The sequence below is a fragment of the Furipterus horrens genome, unplaced genomic scaffold, assembly GCF_987537825.1.
Source record: "Furipterus horrens unplaced genomic scaffold, mFurHor1.1.pri manual_scaffold_10, whole genome shotgun sequence".
Lineage (NCBI taxonomy): Eukaryota > Metazoa > Chordata > Mammalia > Chiroptera > Furipteridae > Furipterus > Furipterus horrens.
Window position 1 is genome coordinate 36012895 of NW_028327180.1, and position 27336 is coordinate 36040230.

The window sequence follows — 27336 nt, forward strand, 5'->3', positions numbered from 1 at the left end:
CCCCTTTGTAGGTAACTGCTTTTCTCTTGCTGCTTTTAAGATTCTTTATCTTGAACCTTTGGCATTTTAATTATGATGTGTCTTGGTGTGATCCTCTTTGGGTCTAGCTTGTTTGGGACTGTCTGTGCTTCTTGGACTTGTATATCTATTTCCTTCGCCAAATTAGGGAAGTTTTCCTTCATTATTTTTTCACATAAGTTTTCAATTTCTTGCTCTTCCTCTTTTTCTGGCACCCCTATGGTTCGGATGTCGGCATGTTTAAAGTAGTCCCAGCGGTTCCTAAGCCTCTCCTCATTTTTTCAATTCTTGTTTCCTCATTCTGTTCTTGACTGTTTTTTTCTTCCTTATGTTCCAAATCATTGATTTGAACCCCAGTTTCCTTCCCTTCACCATTGGTTTTGTGTGGGTTTTCCTTCATTTCATTTAGCATAGCCTTCACTTCTTCCCTTATGCATCTGCAGTACTTAAGCATATCTGTCAGGCCTGTGAGCATCTTTATCACCAGTGTTTTGAACTCTGCATCTGTCGCTTAGTTCTCCCACTGGAACCTTGATCCATTCCCTCTTTTGGGCCATACTTCTCTGTCTCCTCATCTTGACAGTCTCCTGTGTTTGTTTGCCTGTGTCTTAGGCAGAGCTGTTGCTCCTGTTACATTGTAAGGGGCAGAGCCTTAGGTTTTCTGGTCAGTAGAGGGTGACCTGTTTCACCACTTTGTGGCACTGTATGTCGGGGAGGGGTCTGAGAGGAAACAATTGCCGCTTGTTCAGCACTTGCCCCTTTTCCAGGCACTTCTCCCACGCTGTATGAGACTGGCGCCTCTCTAGTTGTTGCCCTGGCTGTCGTTCCCAGAGTGGGTGGGTTTGCAGATGTTCTAGGACTGTGGGGACCCTTTAAACAAGCGGACTCTGTTGAGAGACCGGCAGTTTCTGCCTCCGTCTCAACCCCCACTGGTTTGCACAGTCAGAAGCAATGAGGCTTGATTTTCCCCAGCACTGGGACCCTGAGCTGCATGGTCTGGTCTGGTGCTGGTAGCACTCCCCAGGTGTCCCTTCTGACTTTTTTAAATGTGTGACTGCACTTTCCACCGGCCTGCCACTGCCACTGCTGCTGCCACCACCACTCTGTGTCCTCTCCGCCCCAGCTCTGCCCCCTCCTACCTGTCTGGATATTTCTTCTATTATATCTTTCTTTGTTGGACTTTCATGCAGCTCATTTTTCTGGAACTTCTGGATGTCTCTAGTTTTGAGGTAGTTGTATTCCTTCTTAGTTGTGGAAGGAGATGCAACATGTCTGTCTAGACCTCCATCTTGGCCAAAATCCTGTGGCTTCTTTTCAGTGCTGAATAGTAATCGACTGTCGATATAGCTGTTTGTTCATTTACCAAAGAACATCTTGGTTGCTTCCAAATTTTTACAATTATGAATAAAGCTGCTATAAATATCCCTGTGCAGATTAGTGTGTGGATGGATATACGTATGTTTTCAATGATTTTTTTTTTTTTTACAAAGAGCATGTACTATTTTTATAACCACAAAAAATAAAAAGAAAATTAGTATTCAATTGTATGAGAACAGGCAAAGAGAATATCGAAAAGAATTTTAATTGATCCATCACAAAAGCGTTGAAGAAATAATGTTAATAAAATTTTTAAAATAAAATATTTAAAACAAAGAAAAAACAGCAGTGCAGAATATAACATTAAAATGTTTGCATAATTACAGTTTTAACATTTCCACATTCTTTTTGGAACTCAGCCTTTTAACTTTTGGAACCATGTTAACTAACAGGCAAATAAAAGAACATAAATGAACATTCCCTACGTAAAATTATAACCTGGAAAACTACTTCCCTGGAGAATTGCTAGATAGCAGTTAAATGTTTTTTAGAATCAACAATCTGAATACTTTGCTTTTCAAAAGATCCAAGAATTATAATAGAAAACTTATTTTTAAAAAGATTAAAACATTTAGCTGTATCTATATAATGTCATGTTCTCTGACCAGTCAGCCTAGTATTCATTCACTAACCTTGGTTCTAATACTGTACATTTTGTCAGATGTCTCAGGAGAAAGAAGAGGTATATTAAACATGCAAAACGGTGTTAAGTGTAACCAACCATATCTAATCCCAACTGGGGCATCCATTTTGTTGATGAATTTCAGTCATGAATAATAAGTTCACTGAAGATAAGTAGCAAAATTAGCATACACCTAAAATTAAATGACAATAGTGCAACTACTGTTTTAATTAAATCTGGTGAGAATTGATTTGATTAGTGATTTTTAAAGAGATGAAAACAAACTATAGAATTCTGTTCTACATAAAAGCATATGGAAATCATTCTTTACCATCTTACCCTATCAGAAATTTGAAACTTTCTAAATATATTCAAACTGAGCCCCTACCTGTAAGGTGAGAATTCTGTGTACAGAATTCAGGAATTACCTTTAAAAACTGGGCATGAAAATTATGTCTTTAAATTTGCCTATTTGCTTCTGATTCAGCATGAGATAATCCCAGGTCAAAAGTGCTCTATAAAAGGTAAGTCTTCACATTTCTGTCAAAAGCCACCTTGCTTTGTCAGTGTTCTTATGTAAGAGGCAGGTATCTACTGAGTTTCATAATTAAGGATTCAGAGTGCTAGTCATATACATCATTCAAAGATTTCTCCTTTCTCTGAATTTCCAGATACTTTTCAACAAATCTATCCCTGACTTTTCAACTCATAAAGAACAGCAGTTTGTGTTTGTGTGTATATCTTGGTATTTTTTTATTTTTACATTTGCTAAATTGTTCTTATATAAGAAGCTGTCTGAACTTATCCATATAGTAACTATTCCATAGTTGAAACAGACTTTAACTATTAAAATTGTATACAAGGAAATTAGGGGTGTTGCAGTACTTGGTTGCAAATAACTTGCCGTCTGGTGTTGGGTCAGAAAATGCTATTTCATCAGTCCTGAGAAAACAGCCAAACATGAAGCGATTCCTAAAAAAGAGGAAAAGACATTTTAAAAATGGAACCAAATTAAATTCTGATTAAACATTAGCACAATTTATTTTAAAGCAATCCAAACATAAAAATTAAATCTCTAAATACTCAATTAAAATTAAAATTTTAGCCCTGGCCAGTGTGGCTCAGTTGGTTGGAGTGTCATTCCATAAACTGAGAGGTCAGGGGTTTGGTTCAGGGCACATACCTGGGTTGAGGATTCAGTCCCCTACTGGGGCACATATGAAAGGCAACCGATTAATGTTTCTCCCCCTCTCCCTCCCTTTCCCTCTCTCTTAAAAGAAAATTACATCTTATTAAATGATCAAGTCACTTAATGCTTTATCATTTTTTAAATCCTCACCTGAAGATGAAACATCAGTCTGCTGCCTCCTGTATGCGCTCCAACCAGAAATAGATCCTGCAACCTAGCTTTGTGCCCTGACCAGGGATCGATGCTGCAGACTTTTGGTGTGTTGGATGACACTCCAACCAAGTCACTGGGCCAGGGCATGACTTAATGCTTTAGATTTTAGAGATGGAAAATTGAGGTCCAGAAAACATTGTGAGACAAAGGGAATCATACAAACCATCCAGCTGAGCAACTAATAAGAGATATAACATTGCTAATTAAACACCATAGCCCTTCCTGGTTTGGCTCAGTGAATTAAGTGCCAGCCTTAGAACCAAAAGGTCACTGGTTCAATTCCCAGTTGCAGCACGTGCCTGGGTTGTGAGCCAGGTCCCCCAGTTGGGGGCGTGTGAGAGGCAATCAATGTAGCTCTCGCTCATCAATGTTTCTCTCCCTCTCCTCCCTCCATTCCCCTCTCTCTAAAAATAAGTAAAAAATATTTAAAGTAAATAAAAGCCATGATAACGAAAACCAAAGAAACCCATCACCGATTTTAACCAATATTCTTTTCAACTACGCCACATACTTAGAGCTTTAAGAAGGCAAAAACTAATCTGCATTTTGACTACAACTCTCCTTGATTCAGAGCTCAATTAGGATCAAAATAAAATGAAATGGTTGAAAGAATTCAACAAAATTGCGGGATAGTCTATAAAGTAACTGGCCTGTACTCTTCAATGTCATAAAAGACAGTTTAAAAAACTGGTCCAGGTTAAGGAAAACAAGGATTAAAGAGTTAACCACTGAGGACAATTTGCAATCCTGGACAGGGGTAAAATGCTACAAAGGATATTTGAGACAAATGACAAAACTGAAATATGAACTATATATTAGTTAAAAGCATTATATCAATATTAAATATCCTGAATTTGATCACTGAACTGCTTATGTAAGAAAATATCCTTGTTCTTAAGAAATATACACTGAAGTACAAAGAAAGTAAATGTTAAAACTGGATGAATCTGGACAAAGGCATATGGGAGTTCGTTCTACTATTTTTTTTTTTAAATAATTTATGTATTTATTTGTTTATTTATTTATTTATTTTTAGAGAGAGGGGAAAGGAGAAAGAGAGGGAGAGAAACATCACTATGTGGTTGCCTCTTACTTGCGCCCCCAACTGGGGACCTGACGTGCAACCTAATCATATGCCCTGACTGGGAATCGCACCAGCGACACTTGGCTCGCAGGCCAACACTCAATCCACTGAGCCACAGCAGCCAGGGCTTTCGTTTTACTATTCTTGCTACTTTTTTTTTTTTTTTTTTTTAACTACTTCAAAATAAAAACTTAAAGGATTTGATTCAATTAAAAGTTAAGCTTCTGGTATCCTTAATATATAATTAAGTAGTATTTATTGCTGAATGTCCAATGCAAAATATTGGCTTGATTAAAGAGTTCTTACTGTCTTTATTAGTGATATCAGCTATAGAAAAAACATTGTACCTATAAATTTGAGCCCTAACTATCCTTTTACTAGCTGGCTCATCAGCGTAAGCTTGTACTTAATAATTCCATCTGAACCTCAGGTGATTCTTATGTAAAATCACTAGGAATAGTATTTTACTCTTGTGAGGATTTAAACATATACAGTACTGCCTGTATAGACAAGAAACAATTCAGCCTAAGGGTCCTCAAATACAGGATAGCTAGCTATTATGTTACCTATATCTTCAACAGACATGTCAGAAAGATATGTTTTCAAATGAGTGTGCTTTTTATTTCTCCTCTGAGGGTAACTTAATTTTTATTCATTATTGCTTGGAGATAACCTACTGCCTTAGTACTCAAAGTATGATTTACAGACCAACAACATTCAGCATCACCTGAGAGCTTACTAGGAATGCAGAATCTCAGGCCCTACGCTGATCTACTGAACCAAACCTGCATTTTAAGAAGACCCCCAGGTGATTCATAGCCACTTTCAAGTCTGTGGAGCACTAGACTTCCTTCCTGGTGGAACTAGGTTAGATTCTGGTATTCCTCATATCAAATTTATGTATCTCTTAATATAAAATATAGGAAAGAGGTATTTCATAATTAACTATCCAATAAAAATCTACAGACACCAATTTTCCTCACTGCTCCGCTTTATAAAGTATATGTGGGTGAGTAGGATTATGACCCAAGACTGGATCCCCACAGTGGTCTTTGGTGTTCTTTCTTAAAAAGTGTATAGAGCTCAAAAGGCTAGAGTAGTACTGCTACTCAAACTGTGGTCCATCACTGGTTTGTAATCTGTTATCAAGTATGGAAGTTGAGAGAACAGGTGTTGTGAAACTCACCCATCCAATCTAGATTAGGTAAATTAACATGAGCAAGAAATAAGCTCATTTGTCACATTAGAAACTTTAAGATCAATATACAGTGTTAATACACAGGAGTTTAAAACTGAATCGCTAATTTATTTTTGTGATATGATTCATGTGCCAGAAGACTCAATCCTTCAAAGAGTACAATTCAGTGCTTCTTTAGTAATAATACAAAACTGCAAACATCACCAGTACCTAATTCTGGAAGACTTTCATTACCCGCAAAAGACCATGTACCCATTTGTCATCACTCCACTGACCCTTCCGTCAGGCCCTGGAAACTACTAATCTACTTTCTACAGATTTGCCTATTCTGGATATTTCCTGTAAGTGGAATCATACAATACGGGGTCTTTCGTGACTGGCTTATTTCACTTAGCATAATGTTTTCAAGGTTCATCCATGCTGTAGTATCCATCAGTCTGCCCTTCCTTTTTGTGGCTGAATAATATCTCATTGTATCACTGTATGGATATACCACATTGTATATATCCATTAATTATGAACTTGGTTGTTCATGCTTTTTTGGCTATTATGAATAATGCTGCTATGAACATTTGCATACCAGTTTTTGTGTGGGTTTATGCTTTCATTTATTTTGCATATATAGCTAGGAGTACAATTGCTGGGTCATATCTTAAGTTTTTTTCTGAGAAACTGCCAGACTGTTTCCACAGCAGCTGCACCATTTCACATTCCTCACCAACACTTATTTTTCCTTTTTTTGATCAGTCATCCTAGCGGGTATGAAGTGGTATCTCACTGTGGTTTTGATTCATGATTTGGTTTGGGTAACTAATTATGTTGAGCATATTTTCATCTGTTTATCAGCTATTTGTATTTCCTCTTTGGAGAAATGTCTATTGAAATCCTGCCCATCTTTAAATTAGGTTATATGTCTTTTTATTATTGTGTTAAAAGGGTTCTTTTATTCTAGATATAATAGACCTTTATTAGATAAATGATTTGCAAATATTTTCTCCCACTCTGTGGATTCTTACTAATTCACTTTTACATTATTTACACTTAAAAGTTAAAGTAAATCTTTATTAATTACCTACTCATACACAATCAATGGACACATACCATTTCTGTAATTCTAAATTTGCATTTTCTTTGTTTTATATTTAATCATATTAAATATTTATTGAAATGCTAATTTTACGTCTATTGAATCAAAATAAGGGCTTATATCTCCCACTTTTTTGTTTTGTTTTTCTATTTTATTTTCTAGCAATTCATCTTTACTTTTGTTTATTAAAGTGTTGGTCTATAACAAATTAAACTACTCTTTTACCACAGGTAGTTTGAAAAGCACTGGGTTAGAATGTTTCAGACCTGGAATGTTGTGTCCTAAACTAAGTATATTTAATTTAGTTTAGTTGCCTTACCCAACCTGACTTTGATAGAATTTACATAGAAGTATCTTATCAACATCATTTCCTTTGGGTCATGAGTTGGGAATAGTTCTGGGAAAACCAATCTAGGTCCATTTTATTTTATTTCTTACCTAAGAGTATCTACCAGTCGTCTTGCAATGCGCTTTCTTCTCTTTAATCTGAAGACCCAGATTCTACTTATCCCACAGACTGCAGGTACTGGTACATCTGAACACTGCCAAGCCCTGTGACATTCTTTAGAGTTTGGGGATTCTGGACCGGTTGGTTCAGACAGGACACGGGAGGCCTGCAATGATATACAGAAGCATCTAGAGTTAACGAGACAGATAAGTTTGTGTTTCTTTTTAAAAACCATTCCTTAAGCAAAACTTGTCTAAAATTAGTATTATTATACCTTCACCAAAAATGTCAAAACTCTCGTATTTATTGAATCCCTGTTCTTTTATAGTCACAGAATGCTTGAAAACATACTAGTGGTGTTAAGGTATTTCCAACATGTCAGTGTACTACATACCATTATGAAACTTCCCTCTTTTATTAAAATAAAAACTGTAAAGAAAAAAATATCAGATTGAGTTTTAGTACATAAAATACGTAAACTTCTCCCATCCTCTCCACCCTAATATATATATGATATTTTTAAAAACTCTTAACACAGAAGAAGATTTTTACATGTTAACTATAAAATTTGGTTGGCATGTATGGTTTTTTAAGAAAACTTTTTATTTTGAAGTAATTACAGATTCATAGGAAGTTGAAAACTAGTGCAGAGAGGACCCATGTATGCTTTACCCAGTTTCCCCTAAGGGTTACATCCTCCATAACTATGGTACAATGCCAAAACCAAGAAATTAATATGGGTATAATGTATGTATAGTTTCATGACAAAGTCATTATACCTATATTCGTAATTCATTTAACCACCACCACACTCAAAGTACAGAGGTACTGTATCATCAACAACATTCTTTAAAATCACTCCCACCTTTCCCCCTCCACCAAAAAGTGTAAGTTTATGCCAGATTCATTTCATGATACAGTGAGATAACTATTTTAAAAGGAAGGAGATATAAGTCTGGAATATGATACAGATAAAAAAGAACATATTTGAACTATAAATCTCTAGCTAAAGATTACCCTGTAAGATCCTTGGAGGCAAAAACTACATCTTTCTCTTCTAGAACAAGGTTTGGCAACTTCTTCTGTAAGGGGCCAAATTACAAATATTTTAGGCTCTTTGAGGCGTGTGGTCTCTGTTGCACCCACTCTAACTTGCCATTGTAGCACAAAAGCAACCACATATAACACAGAAATAAATAAGCATGGCTATGTTCCAATAAAACTTTATTTATAAAAACAGGTGGGTGGCAGCCACATTTGGCCCATAGGCTGTAGTGTGCTCCTTTTCTAGAACATTGCTAATTAGTACCTAAAGTAGATTTTAATTAAGGAACAAGTAATGACTATTTTGGCAAATATACAGGGTTGAATAAAAGTAGGTTAAATTACCAGCCATCATTACCTAAGATATATAAGGATACAAAAACCTACAATAATAGGAACAAAAAGAAGAAAAATAATACAAATAAATATAATAATCAATAATAATACAAGAATAAACTGTTTTGTATACCCAAACTGTAAAACTACTTTTGCCCACCTTGTTTTAACCTGCAGTAAACCATATATTCAAAAACTGGGGTCTACAGATTTGCTTATTTTAAATCACTACACTTTAGAGGCCAGGTATAGAAATGACTACATGAACATGAGACTGACTTATTTAGGGCAAAATACCAAATACCAACAGAAATAAACAACTGCAATTATTCATATGGTCAAGGATGTTTCACTAGAAAAAGAAAAGTTATTTATGGTAGTAGCCTTAAATGCTTACTGAGACTTCTCCCAACTAATTTATGCCAATAATTTAAAAGACTTACAACATACCTGTGTGATAGGCTCTGCAATTAAACACCCAACTACTTTCTTTTCATCAGATACAAAGAGAAAAGTTTTGGTTTTGTTTGGACATCTGGGAACAACTTGCTGGAAGCCCAATTCACTATCAACGAGTTCTTGGACATCTTCTACCTAATGATTTTAAAAACCGAAAGAGACAAATTTGCTTTAAAAAGTACAATAGAAACTAAAATTACAGTATATACACAAAATTTATGATTACTATCATTTTTGCCCCTTGTATCTCTATTTCCTAAATTTACATGCCCCTCTCCCCCCAAATTATTTCACTGTTGATGCATGTATCTGCCACTTTGGAAACAGGGTTTTAAGAACCTATGTTAAAGATTACTTTCAGCAGAAAGAAATTCAGACTCCTGGGAGGGAGAAGGAGTATTAGTGCCAAGCGAGATTTTGTTTCAGCTTTGTTCATTGCCCAAATAAATACAGGCCACACTAACACAAGAAATGACTCCGGAGCCATTCATCTCTCAACATGGAAAAGTTTAGTTCACAAGTGAAAGATAAATGTAAAGGATAAGCTGTGTCTATCTTTTTAAAAATATTTATTTTTAGAGAGGGGAAGGGAGGGAGAGAAAAGGAGAGGAATATTGACTGGTTGCCTCTCGCAGCATCCTGACCAACTGGGGACCGAACCTGCAACCCAGACGTGTGCCCTGACCCAGAATCAGAATCGAATCAGCAACGTTTCTCTTTGTGGGAGGAGGCCCAAACAACTAAGCCACACCAGTCAGAGCATAATGTGTTGCCTTTAAACTCCAACTGCCATTCCTTTATTTGTCTTATAATTTTAAGTTTAGTTTTGTATGAACTACTATGAAAATCATCCTTACATGTATATCGAAGAGGATTATCTATATCAGCAAAGGAGCTTTACACTTCAACATAGGTGATTTCTTGGTGGGGGAGAGGAGGTAAGAGGAGAGTGAGGATTAAAAAGCTAATGTTCCACACCTTTTTGATAGCATAACTGGGATCATGTGGCAACACCAACACAATCTTCCCATCCCAAAACTCTGCTACTACACGTTCTTTTTTCCAGCCCTGCCAAAGGAAAAAAGCCAGTTTAATTTGAAAAAGGAAAAAAACCCAAAACATTAAATAAATAATTTAGTCTGGAGGGGACAAATAGAACAGTGAATGATATAAAAAAAAGATGGAACAAAATCCAATTAAAAATGGGGGAAAGAAAATAAATGATGCCTAAAACAAAGTGCCTGGCCTGAAGGGGCTAACACTGGATTGGGAGACCTGTACATACATAATATATTATAAAATAAGACAAAGCCAAAAAAATGCCCTTCACAGGAATAGGTAGGGTCCACCATACCTACTAACTTAGAAAAAAATAAATTATTAGGAGTGGGGAAGTGGGGAATGGGTAGAATAATAAACCAGGCTAAAAATATAATGAAGATACAAACCACAGCAATAAAAATGGTGGGGCGGGGGGGGGATGATGCATTTGAGTATCATGTACAATCATAAAGATAAGGCCAACAATAGGATGTATTTGGACCTGAAAGTCGATTGATAAAGAGACCTCTCTCAGAAAAGAAAAAGCCTGGAGAAGTCACAGAAAAACTGTTTTCTAAGACTGTCTATAAAGAAGAAATTAAAAGGGTTGGGGCATCCTCTTGTCTTTGAATTTTGTATCTGCTCAGAAACCTAGAGGTAAGATTGCAAGGTATTCACTTAACCTAGAACAATACTTCTAATATATTAGGATAGATAGTTTAAAATAGCACTTTTTAACTTTTAAATACTGTTAGTCTCAAATACTAAGGACAATAAAACTGCAGATGATGAGATATTTATGGATATATAAGTCTTTCAATATTTAAGCAAAAGACGCATCTTTTAAAGCAGTTTTACTCTCAGAACAAATTGAAAGAGTATATTTTGACTTACTGTGTACTTGATGCCCTCCAGAAATCTGTGGTGATACTGGACATGCTGCAGTTCATCTTCAGGGCTAGACGCACTATAGATCATGCCACACGACTTACACATGGTGGCTCCAAAACGCTTCTGACCTGCGTCCTGTTAAGGGGAGGGAGGAGCCATCAAACATACCACAAATAGCTCTACGTCTAGTTCACATAACCATTCGCTCAAATTTCCCCTATTTTTCTTTTATGCTGGCACAAGTGAAATACTAAATGAAAGCCTTGTTACTATATCCTCCTTCTCCTCCCTCCTCCAAACAAAATGAAAAAGAAAAGACCTAAAAATGCAATAAATTAATAAAAGAAATGGAACTATTTCTTGGAATGGACATGTAAAAAAAAAAAAAAAAGTCAAGATTCTTTAGTTAGCTATCTAGTTCTAAGAAGGAATAAGATTAAATCATAAAATGTAGAGCTGAGATGAATAATGGAAACTTCTTTATTAAGTTCTTAAATAGAAACCTAAGAAAAGCCTTGTTTCAAAGGCAAAGGCAAAAATGTTAGGACTTCTATATTCGTTATATAGTATTTTTCCCTTACGTATTTAGGAATATTAAAATTCTTTACCCCAAGAGTTGCTAAAAATAAATATGATACATAACAAAAGTTAAGGGAAAGCACAGATAAATAAATAGGGAAATTAGGAATATTCAATGTCGTGGCTTATTAACTAACCCCTATGCTATCTCATAAGGACTTGCTTAATGTTACTGAAAATACCAGGTTCAGAACAGTCTAAGGGCCAAATAATAAATATTTTATGATTTGCAGACCACACAGGATTTGTCACATATTCTTCTCCTTACCCACAACCTTTAAAAAATGTAAGCGCCGTTTTAAGCTCATAGGCCATGGTTCATACTTGGCCCATGGCCATAATTTGCCAAATCCAAGTCTAATACAATGTAGCCATTCTTATTAAATCTTTTGCTGATCAACAATAATACTCCTTATCTGAAGACAGCTTATTCATCTGCATTCTGCTAAATTACTAGTAACGCCCAACAGTATAAATTTGAAAATTCACTTGACTAGCTTTAAATGCTGCCATTACAACAAAGCTGGCATTTACAAAACTCAAAGTAACCCATGTTAACTACGTATGCTAAGACAACATGTGTGATTTCATGTTCTATAAGTGAGAGCCATGTACAGGAGGAGCTTGGTTTTGAATCTACTCACAATGATGAGCTGGTCTTTCGTTTCTTTATTTGTATCTCTGGCATTAGTACTTTTCTGTGTATTGATCTGTTTCAAGAAGTTAGTAGGTGTGACGGATCCCACAGAAGACTGTTCTTCAACTAGAGATCTTGAAATAGAAAGTTGACAAATGTTATTTAATAATTTAAAGTGCTTAAGGAATAGAAAAGAAAACTGATATGTATATAACATTTACAGAGCAGCTGACAATTTTTAGTGCTTTCTCTAGATAATAACTTGATAAAGTAATAAGACTAAGAACAATGAGAAACCTCAGGCCCATTCAGGATCAGTAATTTATTGAAGGTAGTGTAACAAGTAAGGAATGGTCCTAAGACTCCAATCCTCGTCTTGTAACTCCAAGTTTAAGGGACTTTCCTCTGTGGTATTAGATGCACGTAAGCAGGATATCTTTTTGTAATTTGACTTCACTCATAAAAAATAATCTTTTGTTTGCCTTACACATCTTAGGACAATATTTACCCATGTAGGTATACAGAAATTCCTGGAATACCACAACAAATAAGTAGACTCTAATATTAAAGCTCACAGATCCACAGGAAGTCAGCCATTAGCATATATGAACCAACAACTTTTCACTTGGGCGGTGGTTGAGGCTAATACATGCACTTGTCCTCATACCTAAAGCAACACCCTACGATTCTCAAATTCTTAGGAAGACAAGTTTTTGACTGGATAGATGTTGTCAAGGCAACCTTTTCCCATTAGGAAAGAATGTTAGGATTGCCTTATAGAGGTTGCAGATTGAAGCCCCTCAGGCCAAATTCAGCTAGCAGATCAGTTTTGAATGATTCACAGTGCTTAAAATTTAGGATTAGCTACTAATATTTTAAAAATCCAGAGATTTCACCTAAAAATGTATATTTCCAATATTGCAAGAGACTCCACAAGGTCACTGACCCTGACCTCTATTTCTTCAAAGAACCTACTAAATGAAGCTAGACAGCAATGCTCTTTTAGATGGGGCATGCATTCTCCAGCTGGCTTGTCTCCACCCAGCTTTGCTGGCTCTGTAGGCACTGAGTTTGTAACCCTTGACTTATAATAAAAAGGACCTTGGTTTTCCAAGGAGCAAAGCAATAGATACCTCTAGAGTAGAGGTAAGAAAAACAGGCAAGGAGACTAAGCAAGTGCCTAAAGCAAGAAATTCAAACAGAAAAAAAACTTGACAAGAAGAAAACACTGGGGGAAAAATTGTCTGATGCTTTAAACTAAGCCAAGCTGTCTTGTCCTGTGATCATTTGATTAGAAGGGCTTTCAAAATGACTTCACTAACCTATGGGAAGAAATATATTTTACATCATGACCAACAGAGATACACACATATAACTTTAAAAAATGTTTCACTAAACACATTTACTATGTGAGAGATGCATTATTCCATTTAAAAAATGCTGGCTATAATGCCCTTAAACTGCTTTGACAAGCTGCTAATGGTACCTCTCCAATACCTGTAACACAGAAAACACTCGTCCAGGTTGCTGACACAGGCCTCCTCATGCACCCTTTGCTAAGTGACTCAGCTTTTCTAATCGCAGCGTGCATGACCACAATCTCTTAGCAATTTTAACACTTCATCATATGTATTTATTTAAACGTCTGTCTTCCTCTAATGATAACTTCCTTGATAGCAGGACCATGTGTTATTTGTCTTCACATACCTAAAAACTCAGTATAGTTCAATACCACATAATACTCTATAAACGTTTGCCAATTGAAGGAATAAACAAAAAAATGAATGTGAGACTGTGAACCTAGAGAATCTGTAGTCTACCTAAAGTAAACGGATTAAACCACAAGAAATTGCAGGACCTTGTGGGTCCTACATAAGAGCAATTTCAAATGACTCAATCAATAGTACCCTAATATCTCTTTATGCTAGATTAAATTAGTTTACACACCTTTATCAGCTAACTGTGATAGATTTCAACCCTTAATAAACAATCATGAAAGAAGACATCGATGAGAAAAGTGAAAGGTGAAAAAAATAGGACTATGTACAGCCTTTGAAGGGGGAAGGTTACCCACCCAACCCAATCTCTGGTAAAGGGCACCTGAGATGGGAGAACTTAGCTAGGAATTTCCTTGCTCAATACCTGTAGTCATTTATCATTAAATAGGGAGAGAACTATCAAAGCTGCTTAGAAGATGTTCAGACTATAAGAAACTTCTTTTTCAGAGCTTTCCAACTATCAGGCTCACATCCATCCATGGCTCCCTACATACTCCTCTTAGCTTTGACCAGGACAGTGGTAGCTTCAGCTGAGATATACAATAGCATCAAGCTGCCTGCTCCTCTGGCCAGAGTTTTCTCATCTATAAAATGGGGCTAATAATGGTACCTACATCTAAGGTTGTAAATGCTCATTAAACATTAACTATTACTAATTTATTATCACCCAGGGAAGACAATATAGCCTAAGGGACTTTGATTCAGATATGGATTCTAGTCCTGGCTCTTTCACCTAATAGTTGTGTAACTGTGGCTGAATTAATAAGTTTCCTCTGCTAAAAATGGAATTGAGAATAGTATCTTCCTTCTAGGATATTGCAAGGATTGAGTAGGATAATGGATATAAACTACTTAGTATGGGCTACGTTCTATATAAAAATGTTAGCAATTATTACTGAAGCTTAAGATGTTTCTATGAAAGGGCGTGATTTCAATTTCTATTCTTAATATTCCCTTAGTGGAGAAGAAAATACTGTTCTCCAAATAAAGTAGTATAACAAAGAAAAAGAGACTCATAGGACTCATAATTAAATAACCATTTAACATCAAAACAAGAGCAATTCCTACCTTTTTGTATTGACTGAAGAAGCACTGAAGATGGGATAGACAGTGAACTCAGGAGAAACTGGTAGGGGACAAAAACAGCAATAATTTGTATTAAAAGTAAACTCAAATTTTTATAGCTTAAGATTCTAAAGGCTAATAAGACCAAAATACTCCCATTATTTTACTTCATGGCTTAACAGTAATCAAGACAGTATGGTATTGGCAAAAAGATAGACAAACAGATCAATGGAACAACATAGAGAGCCTAGAAACAGATGTTTCAAATAATAATGAACTGATTTTTGACAAAAGGCAAAGGCGATTCAATAGAGGAAAGACAGTCAACAAACAGTGCTGGAACTAGACATCCATATGCAAAAAATGAAAACCCTCACATACATACACTGGCTCAAAATGGATCACACATCTAAATGTAAAATGTGAAACTATAAAAGCTCTAGAAGAAAATAAGAAAAATCCACATGAACTCGGGTTTGGTGCTAAGTTTTTACATAAAACACAAAAATCACAATACATGAGAGACAAATTAAGCTGGACTTTATCAAATGTAAACATTTTGCTCTGCAAAAAAATACTTAAGAAAATGAAAGGACAAGCCACAGACTGGGAGTAAATACTTGCAATCATATTTTTAATCAACGACTTTTATCCAGAATAGAAAAAGGACTCTTAAAACTCAGCAATAAAAAAAAATCCAATTAAAAATGGGCAAAAGATCTGAATAGACAGTTCACGAAGACATAAATACAGATGGCAAATAAACACATGAAAAGATGCTTTGCATCATTTGTCAAATGAAAAGCACAACAAGCTGACTGGTGTGGCTCAGTAGATTAAGCGCTGGCCTATGAACTGAAATGTTGTGGGTTCGATTCCCAGTCAGAGCACATGCCTGGGTTGAGGGCCAGGCCCCCACTTGAGGGCAAGAGGTGACCAACTGATGTATATCTCACACATTGATGTTTTTCTCCCACTCTTTCTCTCTCCCTTCCCTTTCTCTAAAAAAAGTAAATAAATAAACTCTTTAAAAAAAAGCACAATGAGATATCACCACACACCTATTAAAATGGCTAACATCAAAAAACTGACAACAGGACTTCTGGTCAAGATGGAGGTATAGGTAGACATGCTTCGCCTCCTTGCACAGCCATAAAAAGAATACAACCAGATCTCAAAAACAAATAGTACCCAGAACCATCAGAAAATCAAGCTGTATGGAAGTCCAACAACCAAGGATTTAAAGAAGCCAGATCATCCAGACAGGTAGGAGGGGCAGAGTCACAGAGACAGGGTGGAAAGGTGCTGTGGCTTGGAGAAGAGGCAGCAGTGGTGGAGGTGGTGGCAGCAGAACAAACGGTCCCACATTCACGTGTGGTGTATAAAAATCGGGAGGGATGGCTTAGGAGTGATGCCAGACCACACAGCCCAGGGTTCTAGCACCGGAAAGATATATACCATTACCTCTGGCTGTAAAAACCAGTGGGGGTTGGGCCGCTGGAAGAAATTGCTGGATTTTCACTGCATAAAGGGTCCACATGGGCTTAGAATGTATGTAAACCCCACGGCAGCAGCTAGAAGGGCGCCAATCACATATGGGAGGTGGGTGAGGTGACTGGAAGCAAGGCGAGTACCAAGCAGGCCTCCAGAAGACAGGCAGTGGCACTGTCCCCTCTCTGAGCTCCCCTGTCCCCCAGAGCCACAAAGCAGTGAAGCGGGTTGCTCTGCCCTGGTAACTACCTAAGGCTCTGCCCCACACAATTTACAGGTGCCTTTTCTACATAGGCCATGCCACTAAGACAAGCAGTAAAAGCAGCTTTACCTAACACATAGAAACAAACACAGGGTGGCTGCCAAATTGAGGAGGCAAAGAAATATGGCCCAAATGAAAGAACAGAGCAAACTCCAGAAAAAGAACTAAACAACAGAGCTAGCCAACCTATCAGAAGCAGAATTCAAAACACGGGTAATTAGTACGCGCAGAGAACTCATTGAGTACGGCCACAAAATAAAGGAAGAAATGAAGGATACACTAAGTTAAATAAAGGAAAATGTACAGGAAACCCACAATGAAGGAAAGGAAGCCAGGATCCAAATCAATAATTTGGAACAAAAGGAAAAAATAAACCGTCAACCGGTAATGAAGGAGGAAATGAGAATTTTAAAAAATGAGGAGAGGCTTAGGAACCTCTGGAACAACTTTAAATGTGCCAACATCCAAATCAGGAGAAGAGAAAGAGCCAGAAATTATAATGAAAGAAATAATGAAAAAATAATGAAAGAAAACAATTCTATTTATAGTAAAACCACAGGGACAGAAAACAAATTAGTGGTGGCCAAGGGGATGAGAAGAGGTAAACTTTAGGGTGGGAGATTATTTTGTAGGGTACCAGGGTAGTTGATATATGGCTCTATGCACTTGACAAAACCCACAGAAATGTATATAACAAACAGTGAAATGTAATGTATGTGAAAAGATAATCAAGCACATGTTGAGGGGTCCTGAGCTGTACTGCAGACTGTGACAAGTGACTCTAACTGTGTTACAACTATTTGGCATAGCTAACTGAAGGAGGTAGGGAAAGAAGGGGAAACTGTCTGATGCAACTTTACAAAACAAGGTTTGGACTAGAAATTACAAGGCTAAAGACAAAAGGACCACACATTTCTCTAGTCGGTAAATTTGTTTCTCACAGATTATATGAATTAACAATTCTGAAACTGTTCTGCAGGTATGGGAATGAAGAATTAATTAGGTGGATAGTGATCAGTGAGAACTAGGCTTTTCACTGTCTAAGGGAAGTTACAGATAAACAAGAAAGAAAGAGGTAAACCTTGTGGTACTGGATTAGAGTCAGAAACATCCCACTTGAACTTATGTTTCTTTAGTATATATACAGAAACAAGTATAGACATGTGTGCATACACAGGTTAATGGACACACATATATTCCCTAACCCCGTCTGCTGAGAGGGCCTAGAAACAATGACACTCCAGCAGCAATGAGCATACTGAGAACAGATACTGGTGTCTAAATATTATTCCTCAACAGAAGAAACCAGGATTCCTTGGAGAAATGGCTGATTCTAGGACTGGGACAAGGGAAATACAAGATAAGCCTGGAATATCTAACTAGTGCCAGATAGTAAGGAAGTGCTCAAAACACAAAAGGATGGTACAAGCCGAAGGGAAGCGACTTGAAAAGATCTCACAATGGTTGACTAGAACACTTTGAACAATAGAATAAATAACATAGTATTAGATTATAACCCAAAATATAAAGTATATATTCATGAGTCCATACTGATAAGAATCCATGAGTCCATTTATTTATCTAAAGATTGAATAAATACAGGAGAATGAAGAGACAAGTCTTCCTTACAGTAGAATTCCAAATAATATATATGAACATTTCCCCCACTCCAGGAGATGGAGCTTAATCCCCAACACTCCCTGAAATGATGGGCTAGACTTAGTGACCTGCTTCCAAAGAATAGAGTATGGAGAGACCTGGCAAACCTCACCCTAACCAAGTGATAGAGGTAACATCATCTGTAATGTCACGTGGACACCAGCACCCCCAATCCTATGTGGTAAGAAGGGTACTTCACCTCAGTGGCATTCTTTCCCAGAACCCATTACCCCAAGTTTAATCATAATAAAAACATCCAACAAAACCAGACTCAGGGACATTCTGATGAGTACTCCTCAAAAATGTCAAGGTCAAAACATAGCCCACTCCACTATCCTTTTGATATTGTTTCTGTAAATGCTGACTCGGACTAACAAGTCTTATGCATGTTTGCATAAAAATCCTTGGAACTAACTTCAAAAGATACGGACTCCAACCTTCAGGCATCCCAGCTCTGGAAGATTTGCTGACCTTAAACCATAGTACCAGGATGACACATACCAGACAGACCATCACTTGACCAGTTTCAAGATCCTTATCGGAATGGACTGTGCTGGTCTGCAGGTGGAGAACTATTCAACCCCCTCCTCCTTATCTCTGCTGTTTTCCTTCTCCCTCCTTATAAAAACCTCTGCCTGTGCTGCAATATTAAGATGAGTTTTGGGACAAGAATCCCTCATCTTCTCAGCCTGCCAGCTCTTGAATAAGCCATTTTCCTTACACCAGCCAGCACCTGCCTCTTTAGTATTGGCTTCTGAAGCAGCAGGCAGCCAAACCTGGGTTCAGTACCAAAAAAACAAACAAAAACACATGGAAACAAGGAAAAGACTGAGAAAATGTCACAGAGAAGAGACTAAGGAGACATAAAAAGTAAATGCAATGGGGTATCCTGGACTGGATCCAAGAATAGAAAGAGGACATTCATGGAAAAACTGGTGAACTCAAAGTCAAGAGCTTAGTTAATAGGAATGTACTAACATGAGTTTCTTAGTTTTGACAAATGTACCATAGCAATATAAGGTGGTGACATTGGGTGAAATAGGGTGAGGGATATACACAGGAATTATCTGTACTATCTTCACAACTTTTCTATAAATCTAAAATTATTGCAGAATAAAGCTCATTTTTTAAAAACATCCAAAATTAAAATAGTAGTTGATTAGAGAAAAATAACATATCGAAAGTGGGCAAACTTTTAACTTTGCAATAAAAACATAATTAGAGCTCGTTGTGTAGAAACAAGGCCAAGATGGGTGAGAATCTGATCTGCTACGGCTAAGCCTGTTCCCTCATCTATAAAATGTGCATACAAGTCTATTTCCTAGGGTTGTGGTGAGAATTAAATGATAAACCATAATTATCATAAATTTTACCATCCCTTATATCATCTGCATTATTTTTATTCACTAAATATTTTTCTTTAAATAGACTTAAGACAATGTACTAAAATAAATTGATTTAAAAATTTTTATAACTACTGTAAATAGAAAGCAATTATTTTTGTTACATATTCTATTATATCAATGATAGCACAAGTCATGGGAAACACAATACATACTAAATACTTAGCACTGCCTGATGTATGTTCAGCACTGAGTAAATACTAGCTATTACCATTATAAATAATCGTGATATGTATAAATATATATATTTATAAGATTATATATACGTATACAAAACCAGATCCTCTTAAGAGCTATTATTCCAGATTGTTTTCAGTTTTTATCTTGTTTTCTTCCTATGAGCTAGATTTTCTCACTATATATAGTCAATATGTCTATTCCTAGAATTTAAGTTTCCAAATTTTTAGATATAACCAATGAGGTAAAGTTACCAAGAACCTGGTTGGTTAGTAGAATGTTAATTAACCTCTTTATAAATTCATAGCTTGGTAAATATTGTTTCACTGAACAATGACACCACAAGATAGTAATAGGATTTCAGAATGAAAAGGAATTTAAAATTTAAGACTAACCCTTACTTTAGAGATCTTTTCTCTAAATCACAGTTAATTAGTGGCAGACCTAGACAAAATTCCAAGGTTCCTGATGCCTAATTCAGTGTCCTTTCTATGGCTTAGTAAATTCTGCTTATATTTGGGCTTTGATCAAATATATAACATAAACTGTTTTTAGTCCTTCATATTATTTAGGGTAAATAGCAGGCATGGTAGATATGAGAACACCCAGCTCTAGAGAGCTTAAGTAACTTGTCCATATCCCCTAGACCAATTAAGTATCAGTATTTTGTCTTAATTTCCAGCCTAAGGTCTCCTTGTCTCTTCCTTTAAAAAATGCCCTGCGCTTGTTTACCAAACAAAAGGGTGTCACCAAGATAAACACAAAACACAAAGTTAGAAATGCAGGCACATACACTAAATATTAAAAAAAAAAAAAAAATATATATATATATATATATATGCCCTGGCCGGTGTGGCTCAGTGGATTAAACACTGGCCTGAGAACCAAAGGGTTGACAGTTCAATTCCCAGTCAGGACACATGCCTGGGTTGCGAGCCAGGTTCCCAGTTGGGGGCACGTGAGAGGCCACCACACATTAATTGTTTCTCTCCCCCTCTTACCCCCTGCCTTCCCCTCTCTCTAAAAATAAAATCTTAAAAAAAAATTGCATATGATTTCATATTGATACATGTAATGAAGCATTGTCATAATAAACTCATTTTGAGAAGTTTTCTCTTACCTGCCTTGTTCTCACTGTGAGAATCTTCCAAAGGAAAACAGTTCTTTTCATCAGGTTTATGTTCCCTTGAAGAAACTACTCCATGTGATGAATCCTGAAGATAATGGACACGTAAAATTAAAGAAAACCTGAAATTCTTAATCATTTTCCATTTAGTGAATGAATGCCAATAAATACTTCTAAAACAAAATATCTAATTTAATGAGTTATTTTATAACATGATTTTAAATCCTCAATTTCCAGCCTATTTAAGGACAATTTCCTTTGTGTTTACTAAATGTACATAACCTTTTAAAAGAGCATGCATATTTAAGTCTGCAATTTGTCACCCTATCAAAAATGTATAATTTCTGATAAAGACGGCAGAATGCAGATCACAGAACATCCTTTCTGTAATTGAACAACAACAAAAAAAAATTAGTGAAAATGGCAAAAATTTCCCATTAGTCACTATACCAGAAAGGGACCGCCTTTTGTCATAGGTTTAAAAGCAGGCAGCCAAGGAAAGGAAAAGAACATTCTGAAGTATTCAGAGAGGCTTCTAACTCCCACTTTTGGGACAGCAGCTGGGAAGTGGGAAAAGCAAAGTAGAAAAAATTCTGACAAATTTCACTAACATTACTAATTTGGTGAGACTTATAGAATATATAAGTTGGGAAAGTTCTTTTGATTAAAGTCAAACTATTCCAGACCATAATATCTCAGTAGAGAAAGGACAACCCATCAGTTCGTCATTTCTTAGAGCTCCATAATGAACTGAGGAAAAGTTACGTACCCAATAATGAAAACAGGATTCACCCCTCACTAGTAGAGATGAATACTAGTAGGGGGTATTTAACAAAATCTTAAGAGAGGAGAGCCTCATTCCACAAATTTGAGATGCACGAAAGCGCAGTTTCTCAAACTAATGACAATTAGACAGAATCCAATACCCAGCCCCTTAAAATGAAGCTCAGAAAATAAGGCAGAAAAGAGCGTCTTCGCAGAGAATTTGTCATGTCACTGTGTTAAACAGTTACGGAGAATACTAATCAGGAGATGGCTAGGAGAAATGCAGATCTCACTCTACTTTGTTTTGCTGGATTAAGAATTAATTTTAGCTTGAATTGTCCCCCAATTTTTAAAAAGTTGAGGAACATTTATATAAAGTGAAAAGATATAAAGAACATAGTTTGATGAATTCTGATAAATTTATATATACCCATGTAACCAAAACCCAAAACACTTGTCAACATACAGGGTTTTTGTGTGTGTGTGTTTTTAGCAGAAACACTATGAAGAGTTAGTAGAATTAGGGTATCATTGCTTAGCTAGCAAGAACATGTTCCACTTAACAATGATACATCATTGGCAATACTTGATAAACAGGAAGAAACATTTCCAGTGGGAACCGCAAACTTAAATGCCTACAAGGGCAGCAGGTAAGTAAAATTAATAGCAATACTAAAATTAATAGCAAAACTGATCTAAATCGGTATACATGTGATTTAGTGAGAAAAATGAAGAATCCAAACCTGTCAAAAAGGGGAGAAAGATTCCATCTTTCCACCCTGCCTTTAAATTCTTACAGTGATTAAACTGTACTATTCCTCCAGACTACAAGGAAAATAAAATTTTCTTCATTATATTACATATATAGTATATATAAAGTTTTGTTATATAGCCAACTTAGTTTTTCAAATGATATATTTAGTTTCCTTTACCTTTATTAATTTCTCTTCATTTTCACTTCTCATACCCAGCAGCTCAATGTTCAGTTCCTTTTCTAGTAACAAGCACTTTGGCACCTGCCTTGTTTCACAACTTTTTCTTTCACTGACAGTCTCTACATCAGAATCTTTAATCGCTACTGATTTATTCTCCTGGGTGAGTCCCAGGATTGACTTATTTTCCAGAGACAATTTTCTAAGAGAGGATTTTTTTCTAACAAAAAATGCCGCTCCACCCTGGAGTGTTACTTGTGGTTTGACTTTTCGGCTTAGAACTCTAGGAGCAGGCAAATTGTTCTCAGCTGAATAACAATTGTTCTCTTTCTCTGCACTTGGTTTGTAGGCCACTCGATTTTGCAGGTAATTTTTAGAATTCTTCGATACAGGCTTGATGCACTTATAACTTGGCTGACACTTAGCAGTTAAGCTCTTTCTCGGTTTTTTCTTCATCTTCTTGGAGCGGACTGGTTTTCCCTGCGCTTTTTCTGTCACACTGGGAAAAGACTTAAGTTCATTATTAGTTTTTTGACAAATGGATCTACTCTCTTTTATCATCTTTCTCTCCAATGGACTGAGGTAACACTTATTTTTGTTGTAAAAGGATACAGTAGACACAGAAGATTTAAAAGGTGAACCTTGATTTGCAGATGGTAATCTATTTTTTTTAGTTGTTTGGAGCACACTTGAAATGAGATGGCTTTGTTGAGGGTAATGCACCTTTTCTTCATTTTTATCACTGCTTTGGCAAGTGTGTTCTTCATTAGATGATGAAAATATATTTTCAGTAAAGTTCAAAATTGACTTCTTTGACGGAATGTCCAATAGGCTATGAAAAGAAACAAAGCCCATTGATAAGAATTATTATTTTGCATCTAAGTAATCAACAACTCTATCTATAGGTCACACTAAAAACATTACATCTCCTCCACCAAACCTCCATCCATACATATTATCTATTAGTTTAACAATAGGATTCTCAAATTGTTTTTACCAAGCAATGCACTCAAATATTTTTCTAAAGATAGTGGTTGTGAAAACACTGTTTACAAAGAAATTTTCATATATGTGTGTATATGTGTATGTCTTAAAACTTATTTTAAAGTTCTGGCCATATACAAATTACAGCTTATATACTTTGCTTGAGCGGTCTTCTAAAATGATTAATTCTATGTAATTAGGGCATGTTCTGTGGGGAGAAATTTATATTTGGTATGACATGTAGTAAGTACTGAGTATACAGACTTTCTAGACTGGCTTACAGACCAACATCTACTGTATGCAAAACACTATGTTAAGAATCACATAAGAAAGCAGAAAGGAGCAAGGTAATGAAAGATCTGACATACATCTTGAAGCCATAGTAAACAGCTCTTTCTCCAATTCCCTGCAAAAGCAGTAAATAATTAATTTTGAAAGCTTACAGTATTTCCAGACTAGAATTAGAATATAAAATATTACTACAGCCACAAGGAGTAGACCAGTGGAAGAACTGATATTTTAAGAAATAGAAGAGAGAAGGTTAAGAAAGACAGGAAGGTGAATTTTTCTTTTTTAAGAGTTTCTACCCATAAGATGAGACTCACGTGTCACAATTCAAAGAATTCTGCTTCCTTTTCTTTGGAGTAAAAGCTGACATCTTCTTAACTGAGCTCCTAAAAGCAACAAGACAATTATAATAACCAAATTCATCCAATGTACATAGAAATCACTATATCAAAAGTACAGTATTCCCTCACTTATCGCGGGTATTACGTTCTAGACCCCCCCCCCCGCGATGGGTGAAAATCCGTGAGGTAGGAACCTTATATTTTAGTATTTATATATACATCTTAAGGCTTTATAAACTCTTCCCACACACTTGTAAACCGTTCCCAGTCCCTCATTAACCTTTCCCACCCCCTTATTAACCTTTTCCACAGTTTTATAAACACTGTTTTTAAACATATTCTACACTTAAACCTACATAACTTTAACAACATACGTATACAGTACCGCAAAATCCCGCCATATAGCAAAAAATCCAGGATAATTAAATATAATATTTTTTAAAATCCCGCGATACAGTGAATCCGCGATATAGAAAGGGACTACTATATACCTTAAATGTCTGAATTAGTTTTTGTATGGGTGATGGTCCATAAAGATTCAAGAAAATTTTTTTTTTCAAGTAAATCACTTTAATAAAGATTTAAACGATGAAGGTAAAAAAAAAGGAAAAATACTACATTACAGTAGCAATTAGAACAGGAAATAAAAGCAGGGATAATACATATGTATCAAGCTGGAAAATGATCCTACCAAGAAGGGAGTATTTCTTACCCCATTTTAAATCACACTTTCCTCTGTAATTAGCCTGATTAATTCACACCAAGTTCGAACACTCTTGCCGTTGCCCTCACTCCACCCCTCCCACTGTTAGATGCTGTCCCATGCTTCCATCCTATCTGCGCTCCCTTAATATTCCATTTAATACATTTTTTTGTAGGTGTAACTGCTTTTCAATAGCCTGTATATCCAATAAAGCTTTCCTAACTTTCATCAGAGTCCAGCAAGAAATACTCTATTTTACTAGCCGAGGAGCCTCAACCAAGCCACTTGTTTCCTTTTGCAAAATACCCTGACCTCCTTAGGCTGCTGACAATAAACAATCATGCACCTTTAACTCGAGCAGATGGCATGTTGCTCAGGAAGTTTCCCCTCACCCTTCCTTCGGACCGGGTATGTTTTTTAAAATGACACAAGTGTAATTTCAAAGTTAAACAGAAAGACTAGGGTCTCTGGGAATTAATGTCAGCTATGGCTTAAGGGAAGGCCTTTTCTAAGGCTGAAAGAGGAAAAAAACACCTTTGAGGGCAAAAGAACAAGAAAACTCCGGCGTCAGGAAGATGGGAACCCAGGGACCCAGAACTGCGGAGAACCGGTTGGTGGCCTCCGTCCTTGACATTCACCCCCACCACGTTCTTTGGAATCTCCCTTTCTCCTCAGTCCTCCACCCCAAGCCTCAGCCCCGCTGCAGCAATTACCTTGGACCTAGGGGCCCGCGACTTCTCCTCAGTCAAGCCAGCTGCTCCGCCACTGTATTCAAATGGTCGCGCGCCAGGCAAAACTGAAGCTGCTGCGTTCTGATTCGCCACTTCTCAGCGCTTCCAGAAACTGGATCGATGATTGGTCGTATACCAGTTATTGGCCCCCCCCATCCAGGAAGCGGTCTCCAAGATTCTCCCGCCCTTGGGAGGTGAAACGCTCCCTTCTCCCGGAACCATGCCATCCACAATCCCTTGCGGCAGCGCCAGGTTCCATTCCCCAGGTCCTGTTTAGGTCCGTTCTGGGAATTGTAGTTTTTCATAGAATAAAGACGTCCTCTTGAACATTCTGGAGTCACTTGGTGTAAAGTAGGCTCTCGAGATTCTCGGGGCAGTTATATTTCAAATTTGAAAATTTAGCGTTAAACTTTTTTTTATTAAGTTAGGTTTCTAGCTTTTATTTTTCAAGTTAAATTTAAAAAATTTAAATAATGGCACTAATACATGCTATATGCATTCTTGTATGCTTTACATGTTTTAATTCATTCACTCCACACCATAACCTATGAGGTAAACCCATTTTACGGAGAATAAAACTAAGAGTCTGAAAACAATTACTATTTATAGACTATAACTAGGTTCTTGCTTTCAGGAGCTGGAACACTCCTAAAGTACTCATTCGTTATTAGCTATTGCTTTTATCTTTGTGTAACGAGCTCCTGGTATACTTTCCCTTTTAATTAGCCTGGTTAATTCATACCAACTTTAAACACTCTTCAGCGAAGGAACATTTTTAGTTATAAATAAATTTAAGTGATGCACGTAACTTCCTAGAATGCAGTCAGAATGAAATAAGAGAAATAGGTCAATGCCAAGTACTATGTGAGCTTTACCAGAGTGGGATTATTACCACTTTACAGCAGGAAGACCTCTAAGGTTCATAGGTTTTCAATCTCACAGCTAACAATTGGCAGATCAGAAAGGCAGAACAGTCCTAGTTCAAATCCCGGAGTAACAACTCATTTGAGTTGAGTGGTGTGTTCTAACCCTTTCTTCCTATTAAGTTATTTAACGCTAGCAAAATAATCTAGGAATTAGCTGTTCTACTCGCCTTTATTTTGCAGATGACGTAGGTGAAGCACACAAAGAACCCAAATGTGTGCCTTACAAGTGGTGGAGCTAGAATGAGAATAGCGGAGGAATTTGGGTTCATTCAAAATGTAATGAACTACCGATGTTTCAGGTACCGCAATTGGCTCTGTGAATACCCAGCTGTGAAAAAAGGGAGTTTCTGCTCACAGAAAGCCCTTGTTCGGGGTGAGGGGAAGCAGATAATGCCAACAGATAAGCCTCAGGGATTTAACCACCCACTGGGTGAAGGTTCCAACCTACGGCATTTTTCTTTTAAGAAGATGAAGTTTCCAGG

General features: G+C 36.7%; 1 protein-coding gene across 1 annotated transcript; it reads right to left on the reverse strand.

Moving 5' to 3' along the window:
• Positions 1–2772: 2772 nt before the first annotated feature.
• On the reverse strand, positions 2773–25972 carry ESCO2 (establishment of sister chromatid cohesion N-acetyltransferase 2). Its single transcript, XM_090288459.1, has 11 exons — positions 25911–25972; positions 24471–24539; positions 22882–23713; positions 21179–21272; positions 15070–15127; positions 12231–12357; positions 11011–11142; positions 10054–10143; positions 9067–9210; positions 7227–7402; positions 2773–2989 (listed from the first exon to the last, which is right to left on the reverse strand). The coding sequence occupies exons 2-11, from the start codon at positions 24521–24523 to the stop codon at positions 2857–2859; spliced, it is 1839 nt and encodes a 612-aa protein (XP_090144585.1). The 5' UTR covers positions 24524–24539; positions 25911–25972; the 3' UTR covers positions 2773–2856.
• Positions 25973–27336: the final 1364 nt, after the last annotated feature.

Coding starts and splice junctions, on each gene's coding strand:
- ESCO2 (XM_090288459.1), bottom strand. CDS start 24,523: ATGTCAGCTTTTACTCCAAAGAAAAGGAAGCAGAATTCTTTGAATTGT. Junction 23,714..24,470: donor AATTCTTTGAATTGTGACAC/GTGAGTCTCATC, acceptor TTCTTTTCATAG/CCTATTGGACATTCCGTCAA. Junction 11,143..12,230: donor CGAAAGACCAGCTCATCATT/GTGAGTAGATTC, acceptor TCCCCTTAACAG/GACGCAGGTCAGAAGCGTTT.